Genomic DNA, 9,868 nt, shown 5'->3' with positions numbered 1-9,868 from the left:
GTCAGACTTGAAGCAGCTACCAGGACAGGATTTAATTCACAGGCAGGAAGAATATGAACTGCAACACTGTGTTTTTCCATATGCCTTTCATTTGGTTTCCAATGAAATTCTGCAGCTGTAGCCAAATGGCTCCTCTCCAGGTTAACGCATGACTTAAAATTTAGTGTCTGTGAGTTTGGCTCCTCTTTCAAATAACGTGTGATTGTTGAAATTAGGATATGATTTTTCCCAAACGCTCTGTAAACGCCAGGATTTCGGTCAGTTTGTTCTATCATACTTAATATTCAAGATCTCAAAAACAAAAACAAAACTAATGCCAGTGTAAACATGCTTCAGATACATAGGTCTATAAAATATTGCACATAAAAATTTGTTCAGCATTTCCTCATTGTAATTTTTTCATTATTATAAAAAGGATACAAAACTGTGCAGACTATATGAATTTGGCTGGTCAGTTTTACTTCAAATATGATAATATTACACATGATTATGGATTATTTACAACAGTTTTAAAAATCAAATTTTTTGTGATGGTTAAATTCAAGATGATGGAAAATAGCTTAAATAAAAGATTAGTCTCCAAAGTTATGTATTACAACGATTAGTAGTAAAAATGAGTAGTAAAGTAGGAATAAGTAATTTTAAATAAAATCCTAAATTCCTATTTTCTAAGTTAATCTCACACGTGTATAACTTTATATTTCCTTATTTATGTTCAACATATTTTCTCCATGTTTATAAGTGTGAGGCATAGTAAATAGGTATTTAATCCAAAGCTAAATATTGGTGCTGATTCTTACAGATATTAAAAATAATGTATTTACTGATATTGCTAAATTACTTTTTTAATTAATGAACTCTAGAAATTTTAACATTAGTTTTAAACACCATGCAGGGTGAAGAGTATCTTGAAATTGATGAATTGTTAACTAACTCAATGGAAAGAATATTTTTTTAAATAAAAGGAAATATAAATGCAACAGCCTCAGCTAAATTAAGCAGATGTGATTCCCTGGATAGTGTGAATCAAAGTAATTTCAGGTAGAAAAAGGCAAAGTTTTAGGTGAAACTGACTCCTAACACCAATTTGCTTTTTCTTAGCACTGTCTAAACTCTGAAGAAGCTTCTCTTAATCGATTTATCTGCACAAAAATGGTTATCTTAGGAGACTGAGTGATTTAAAAAAAAAAACAAAAACAAAAAACTAGCTAACCAAATCTTAATTCCCAAATCCTCTGGAAGACTAGCTTCTCAACCTAGAGAAATGGAAAATAAATAAATAAATTTCTGTCCTCACAAGATTATTCTTTGTAGTTTCAAAAGTACTTTCACAGTACCAGCAACATATTGCTTATCTCCCTGAGCCATAATGTCATAAGAAATGTTTCTTTTCCGTAGGGAGGTGTCAGATATTCCGTTGGATACAGTAGTGCTGGAAGGTTCTGTCCTAGTCTACCTTGTAAATTCTATAGTAATTCAGACATTTCATCTTTGCAACTCAAGTTGGATTTACCTGGAAAGTAATCCAAGTTCCCATATACATTTTAAAGTGTCTACTAAATACAGAATGACTAAGGCAAAAGAAATCTTCCACTGTTGGTAATTGTTTCTACAGTGTTGAGGATGTTTCATTTCCCAAAAGGGTCATTCGGCTCCCATGGTTAACTTCTCCAAAGCACTGCATAGATGAGGTGACATTTTTCAGGGGCCTTCCATCTCCTAGCTCATTGGCAGGTACAGGCAAGCCTGTATTTAGCCCTTTTGTCCTTCCTTTCTTTTGAACTAGACCAGTGTTCGATTGTTTTTGGTCTTTGTTTTTCCCTTTCATGCATCAGGGGTTTTGTCATTTGTCAGCTGTTCTCTGTCGGCCATATCATCTTGGGGAGGTCTTGCTCTATCAAAGAATCCACACTATGAAATAGAAAAATGAGCCATAAAAATAAGTCATTTTATGGAACCCCTCACATGTGAATCCCCTCATCTAAGAATGCCAGGTAATACTTTGAATTTTCACTTTCTGTATTTTCTAAGGAAATTGGAGTTCTGTGAATATAACCTGCCCAAATCAACTCAAATCCATTGCCATTGAGTCGATTTCGACTCACAGTGACCCTACAGCACAGAGTAGAGCTGCCCTATTGGGTTTCCAGGGAGTGGCTGCTGGATTCGGGCTCTTAACCACTGAGCCACCAGGGCTCCAAAACCTGCCCAATTCTCCAAAGTAGGAGGTGACAGCGTGTGTCCTTTACTGTAGAGAGGAACTCATGGCAGTTTCTTAGGGGGGAGAGGGAGGTGGTGGAGTGTTTCTGTCCTTCCTTCTGCCATGTGGTGTTGGAATCTCTGTTTTATACAAACCATTTACAGCCCTTGGATATTTTCTTTGGATTACGGCAATGTGTCCCAAAGTGTCCCTTTTTGCTTTTCTACATGTTTTCTGGAGCCAGTAGCCACACTAACTTCTCACCAGGAAAGGAAAATTTCCTCCTGAATTGTGCTATGGACAACCTTGGGCTGGATTAGAGGAAGAAGTGAGGAGATAGTTGCATATCCCTCCACATTTGATGGAACATATAATATGTAGAGAAAAATTAGATTTGTTGTTTTATTTCAAACCTAGAACCAGACAGGCACAGAAATCTTAGTGATTTGCCATAGATTAACCAGAAATTTAGGGAAGAGGTAATTTTAGAATCTTCATTCTCCTTAATTTCAAATTTGTATTTTGTCCAGGAGACTATAACTTTTCCTGGAAACCAGGAACCTTAATTCTTATTGTTTTTTTTTTTTTTTGTTATTCATATGTTGGAAGCCCAATTTACTGGGTTTGGCTTATATCTATAGATTTGTCTTTGTCTCATAGGGTTAGCAGAACATTCTTTCAACTGGCATGTATCATTGTATCATTTAATCTTTGGAAATACAGTTACTATAAATAACAGAATAACACAAAAATCCATTTATAAAGGTGCAAAATAGCTAACTTGGGCTCAGGGTGGCACAAGACAGCTGATAATGATTAGGAAAGCCATTATTTAACTCACATAGGTGAGGTTTTCTAAGTTTATAGGTCTGTTAAGCATGTTGTGTGTTAAAAACAAAACACATTGTGTTTTTAGGGAACCACAACAATAGTGGTTAGCTAAGATGTGACTGGATTAATTCTGGTATAGTCATGTAATTGTGACATTGTTTCTAGTTTGGAATGGAAAACTCAGTGAAACTTGGCAGCCACATAGGTTGTTGGGCCAGAAATTACTTCTTATTCTAGGCTTCTAGAATAAACCTCAATAAAACACATCAAAGAGTAAGCTGAGGCTTCCTAATGGAGTCAGACTAGCTGGTAAGATTAAAAATCAAGTCCAGGAATATTACAGCATGCATGAACTATTTGGCCTAATTGATAATTCAAGTAAAAAAATCAGAATTGATCTTTATTAATTGCAACTTTGTAGTCCTTATAAAGAAAAATCTCCAACGGGTGAGGACAGGACCATGCCAATAAAAAGCTTAAGGCCTTGGGTAATTAAAGGAGAAAAATAAGTCTTCATAGTAACATTATCTCTCCAAGCAAATTGGAAAGAATATCACAGGTCTTACTTAACAATATCTAACTCTCTCTATATTTATTTACAAGAAATCTCAAGATGAAAGCAACATTAAACACTCATAGTCTTCTTAAATGTCAGCTATACAAGCACATTAAATTTACCAAAGCAAACAAGACAGTTTCCCCTTTATGTCCTTCAGACTGTTAAAAATCTACAAATCATGCCTCTAGCATTGTCTTTCTAAATCCCAACCAATATTTTTCTAAATCCCCTCTGCAGTGTCTCCACTCAAAAAGAAAAAAGAAAAAAAGAAAGAAAAGTAAATAAACTTACCTTCCACAAAGCTAAAGTTAAAATGGCCAGAACCAACAATCCAAGAAGTATTGCTAATATTATTACCCATAAAGGGATTGAGAAGGAAACATTTGGGGTTGCCCAAATAACTGACGTCTTAATCTGAAATGGAAAATAAAGCAAATGAGCTCTAATTTGAAAATTATGTGGTGAAATAAAGCAGTAATTACCAATACAGTAAAACCTATGAAAACCAGAGCCTGTGTCAAGTGGAAACCTGTCAGAGAGGGAAAATTCAAATATTTTTCACTAATAGAGAATGACAGAAAAATGGTAAGACTGAACCCTGTCAAAGGTGGAAAACTTTCAAGACCCAGAAAAACAAAGAAGTCCCACTGAGTTCCAGCTCTCACAGGTTTCACTGTATAATAGTAGGGATAGTTCTGAAAGGATCTATATAATAATTGAAATTATCCTGGGGGAGATTTAAGGGGTTTCAGCACTTGGACATGGAATCTTAAAAACTAACACATTCCCTGGCCTCCCAGGTCAGGTGAAAGTCTGATTACAGAAACTGGATGGATGGTCGGCTTATAATCAGCACAAAAACCCTAGAATGGAATTGAGTTGGACCAGGAACCAACAAGGTCACCAGTGAGGAAATCTCTGGAAAGGAATGAAACTAAGTTGAACTTGACGTTTTACAGCAACAACATCCAGAAGCAGACCCCATAGAATGCCAAATTTGTCCACATGTGTTGCTGCATAGGACCGAGATGAACCACTGGATGTGTAAGAGAGTGTTGTTGTTGTCAGCTGCCATTGAGCTGACTCCAATCACGCCAACCTTAAGTACAACAGAATGAAACGCTGCCTGGTCCTGCGTCATCGTCACGATTGCTGGCATGTTAGAGTTCATCCTTGAGGTTATTGTGCCCAACCACCTCACTAAGGGTCTCCCTCGCCCTCATTGGGCCTCTACTTCACCAAACATGATGTTCTCCTCTAGCAATTGATCACTCCCAATAATGTATCCAAAGCATAGACAATGTTCTGCTGTGATCCATAAGGTTTTCATTGGCGAATTTTTGGAAGTAGATGGTCAGGCCTTTCTTCCTAGTCTGTCCTACTCTGGAAGCTCCGCTGATAGCTGTCCACCACCGGTAAGCCCTCTAGCATTTGAAATATTGGTGGCATAGCTTCCAGCATCACAGCAACACGCAAACCACCAGGATATGACAGACTGACAGATGGGTGGTGGATCAGGAATTATGTAATCCAATCCCCTCATTTTAAAGATGAGAAAATTGAATCCCAGAGGGGCTAAGTAATTCAAACAACTAGTGTCTGTGCCAGGTCTCTTCATCCCTTCAACCCTTCCCTATCAATGAAGAATACCCAGTGTGAGGCTAGTCATCTTGTATTTTATAGAAGTAACTGCAGTGAGCAAAGCAAATGCTTAGTTGTACTGATGGGTTGGAGCTCCCTTCAATCTTAAATATCCAATATTCAGATCTTAATTAAAGCAAACAACTAGGGAATGGAACCACTTCATCTCCCACTGCTGCAAAAGAACTTGGAGAATATGAGACCTTCCTAACAGGACAGCATGCTCACTGCGTACTGACCAATCCTACTTCCCCATGTGGGCAGAGGTAGCAACCCCGACTGCCCGTGTGCTGGTAGCCTGTGCCTCTGGAAGCCCAGATAGCAAAGAAGTGGCAGTCCCTGAACAAAACCAAATTTCATTCACCAAGGCAAGCATATCAGGTTTTACAGAGTAAGAATTGCTTACACCATCTGTCAGTCTGTTGTACTGTGGTGGCTTTCATGTTGCTGTGATGCTGGAAGCTATGCCATCGGTATTTCAAATACCAGCAGTGTCACTCATGGTGGACAAGTTTCAGTGGAGCTTCCAGACTAAGAGAGACTAGGAAGAAAGGCCTGAAGACTTACTTCTGAAAATTAGGCAATGAAAACTCTGGATCACTACAGAATACTGCCTGATATAGTGCTGGGAGACGAACCCCCTAGGTTGGAAGGCATTATACAATAGCTGCAACCATGGATTCAAACATGCCAATGATCATGAAGATGGTACAGGACCAGGCAGTGTTTCGTTCTGTTATACATGAGGTTGCCATAAGTAGGAGGCAACTAACAACAAGAAGCATTGCCTCAGCTAAACTGGACTCTGGGCTCCTAGTTTTAACTGTGTTGGTTGGAAGGATCACAATTCCAATACTGGCGTGTGCTCAGGAACTCCAGGCACAATTCTACAACCCATCAGAGTAAGGAGAGGATAGAATCACAACTGAGCTTGGAACCTGCCCTGGCCGGGGACATAGAATCTTTCACAGCCTGAACCCTAGTACTGGCCTGACCATGCTCATTTCTTTCGTCTGCCTTCTTAACCAGAGCTGAGCACTCTGCCCAGGCTTTCCTCAGCTTGTCCTGGTATTTGACAGCTCCTTCCATTGTGGTCCACTTCCCCTGTGCAGCTGAGACACGATGACTCAACTCACTTCGTTCTCCAGCTCCAAACATCATTTCTATCTAAACTAAACAAGAGCACCGAGACTGTTAGTGATTCCACGTTGACAACAGTGCTAGCTAGGGACTTGGTTTACTTTATAATTGATACATGCTCTTGGTGAGAAAAAAGCTGGCCTTTATCTGCTCACTGCTATGCTTTCTTCCTTTGCCTGTTACCTTCTCTTGCCGGTACTACCTGTATTTCATCTGACCTGTCAGTAAGAAGTCAACATCCCATGACCATGATGGCATTGTCCTCACACTGCTTGTCTCAGTACAAGGTCAGGACACATGGTTTATATCTTGAAAAAATGCATCTCAAGGACCTAAAGCAGTTGCGATGCCTGCTAGATTCTGCAGCCTAAGTAATTTCTTCTAAAATAATCCTTTGCATGTTCATGGCTACCCGAGCACATTGGGAACACTTCCCTTTATGTCCCTTTCCCTTAGTGAATGACATCTAATGACACGTATGAAGACAGTGCATAATCCTAACATTGTAAGGTAGTCAGAAAGTGCATGAAGTGGTATTTTAAAGTGAACCTAATGTTACTGCTAGTAGCCTGACACAGTTTTGGTAATGAGAATTTCAATACTTTGGAACCAAAAGGGACAGTAATGACCATTTATGCCATCAAGTGGATTCTGACTCATGGCAAACCCATGTGTTACGAAGTATAATTGCACTTCACAGAGCTTTCAAGGCTGCGTGACCTTAGGGAAGCAGATTGCCAGGCCTTTCTTTCAAGGTGTCTCTGAGTAGGTTCAAACTGCCAACCTTTCGGTGAGTAGTCACCCAGGAACTCCATTGAGGGAAAATCTTGAGCCATGGAAAATTCTGAGGTTGCTTATAAATGTTTCTTCCTCCAAAGCTCCAAATCCATGGAAACATCAACACAGTTCTGGTGTATATTTTGTGTAGTGTTAGAGCTTGCCAACATCTTCTAACAGGCAATTCATGACAAGACAGGTAACAGATGCTTCTCAATTCTCCCTCCTCTGATTTACTTAATACCTCAAGTCACCTCCTGCTGTTTCTTGTTAAACTTAAGGAAACAGCCCTAGTTTTGTAAGTTAAAAAACACACTAAAGGAGTTGCAAATCAGGGCCACAGAAGGTTCAAATTGTTAGTTTAATAAAAAGAAAAGGAAGGGAAAGAGTGAACACCCACTGAGTACTTTGCTAGGTTCCTTCGCCACTTGGCTATTGCAGTTTTTGATGTATGGTCTATAAAACTGGTCTATCTGTAGGAACAAGGAGGAAAGTCACAAAAAGCTAATAAAGACTTTTGAAGCGTTCCGGGTGTTTTGCAACAGTGACGGAAAAGAACAAATAAAGCATTAAATTGACTACAGTATGCTTATTAATGTCCCTTGAAGGAGGGAACAACATTATAGCTAATAGTTACAAAACTGAATGGCTATTCATTTACACCAGCTTCCAAAGATTCTGACAGCAGAGTCTTAAAAATGTCTTTGAGTACATGATCACCACCGTTCCGTTTAGTTTCCAAATTCTGAAATTCTCATGATCGAGACTTTTGTCAGTCTGCTTCTAGTAACATTACGTTCATTTAGAAATATCTCTTCATAGCTTTTCTCTGAGTACTTTAAAATGCTGTTATTAGTTGCTGTTGAGTCAATTTTGATGCATGGCGACCCCATGTGTGCAAAGTAGAATTGCTCCATAGAGTTTTAAAGGCTGTGACCTTTTGGAAGCAGATTGCCAGGCTTGTCTTCTGAGGGGCCTCTGGGTGAGTTTGACTTGCTAACCTTTCAGCTGGTGGTTGAAAGCTTAACTGTTTGTGCCACTAGGGACACTTAAAATATTAGACTTATGCACGTCAGACACATTTCCTACATGTATGTATTCGGATGTAATTCACTATGGGGAAGGGTTGTAAGAGTCTCAAAAGAGTGCAAACTGGGAGTGATTCACCCCCTTCCCTCACTCTGCCATTCAGACATCCATGTGGCACTAAGGCTGCAAAGGGAAAAAATCTTCTACTCTTTCCAGACTAAAATGGGTGCAGCTGCTAAATCCCCCACCCCCCACGCCCCAGTGGTTTCCTGAACTTATCTAGGCTTTTTGTGGCACAGTAGAGAAGCCACTATACTACAGACAGTAGTAATGCAGAAAACCAACAATAGTTGGATGTGACCCTGAGCATTTCTTCAGATTTCCAGTGCAGAGGAGATAGGTGACTGGTATTGGAAAGAGATAGAAAAAGCCCAATGGAACAGATCATTAGAAGAGTACTATTTACTTCTTAAGGAGTCCCTGGACGGCACAAATGGTTAAGTTCTGGGCTCCTAACCATAAGGTTGGTAGTTTGAACCCACCCAGAGGTGCCTTGGAAAAAAGGCCTGGTGATCAGCTTCTGAAACGTCACAGCCTTGAAAACCCTATGGAGCACAGCTCTACTCTGACACACACAAGGTTGCCATGAGTCAGAATTGACTTGATGGCAACTGTTTTGGTTTGGTCTATTTATGTCTTGGAAAGAGAGGTCCTTCTGGTAAAACACTGATTAGGGACTCATGTAACATATTCACATCTGTAAATGGCAATGGGACATTTCATCTGCAGTTGGAAACCAGTAAGGCAAAGATATTCCTAAAACTTAATGCTCTATATAGATAAACTATAGAGTTTAACTACATAAGCAAATTAAAAATGAAAGGATGTAACTGATCATTTTTATAGAACCAAGGTTTGCTATTTAAATGTGTATTAGTACCATGGAAATTGCAGAATGGTTCTGGGGAAGCTTAGGCAAGAAATGAGATGCTGATGATTACTAAAAACTTGCTATTTCTGCAAAAAGATGGAAACAACCTAGCTGCCCATCAACAGAGGAATGGATAAACAAACTATGGTACATACACACAATGGAGAACTATGCAACGATAGAGAACAATGATGAATCTGTGAAGCATCTCATAACATGGATGAAACGGGAGGACATTACGCTGAGTGAAATAAGTCAATCACAAAAGGACGAATATTGTAGGAGACCTCTACTGTAAAAACTCATGAAAAAGTTTACACACAAAAATAAACAATCTTTGTTGGTTATGAGGGATGGGAGGGGTGGGGGGAAAACTAATAGACAATAGATAAGTGGTAACTTTGGTGAAGGGTAAGACAGTACACAATACTGGGGAAGTCAGCAGAACTTGTACAAGGAAAGGTCATGGAAGCTCCATGGGCACATCCAAACTCCCTGAGACACTGACTTGCTGGGTGGAGGGCTATGGGGACCATGCTCTCGGGGAACATCCAGCTGAACTGGCATAACACAGTTTATAAAGACAATGTTCTACATTCTACCTTGGTAAATAGCGTCTGGGGTCTTAAAAGCCTGTGAGCAGGCATCTAAGATATTCCACTGGTCTCACCCCTTCAGGAGCAAGGAAGAATGAAGAGAACAGGATACAAGGAAAAGATTAGTCCAAAGGAACTAATGGACCACGGCTACCAAGGCCTCC

At 39.5% G+C, this 9,868-nt stretch overlaps 1 protein-coding gene across 1 annotated transcript in view; it reads right to left on the bottom strand.

Annotated features, from left to right (window-relative positions):
- Positions 1 to 1,243: 1,243 nt before the first annotated feature.
- ITGA8 (integrin subunit alpha 8) overlaps positions 1,244 to 9,868 on the bottom strand; it is a 225,592-nt gene continuing 216,967 nt past the window's right edge. The window contains exons 29-30 of the mRNA XM_004379662.2: positions 3,882 to 4,004; positions 1,244 to 1,911 (exon numbers count right to left, since the gene is read on the bottom strand). Coding sequence (XP_004379719.1) covers positions 1,825 to 1,911; positions 3,882 to 4,004 — 210 coding nt within the window. The 3' untranslated portion in view covers positions 1,244 to 1,824. The remainder of the gene's footprint in view (positions 1,912 to 3,881; positions 4,005 to 9,868) is intronic.

This window comes from Trichechus manatus, unplaced genomic scaffold (genome assembly GCF_000243295.1).
Source record: "Trichechus manatus latirostris isolate Lorelei unplaced genomic scaffold, TriManLat1.0 scaffold00067, whole genome shotgun sequence".
NCBI classification, from domain to species: domain Eukaryota; kingdom Metazoa; phylum Chordata; class Mammalia; order Sirenia; family Trichechidae; genus Trichechus; species Trichechus manatus.
The sequence above is the reverse complement of the archived record's forward strand: the minus strand, read 5'-3'. Positions and strand labels throughout refer to the sequence as shown.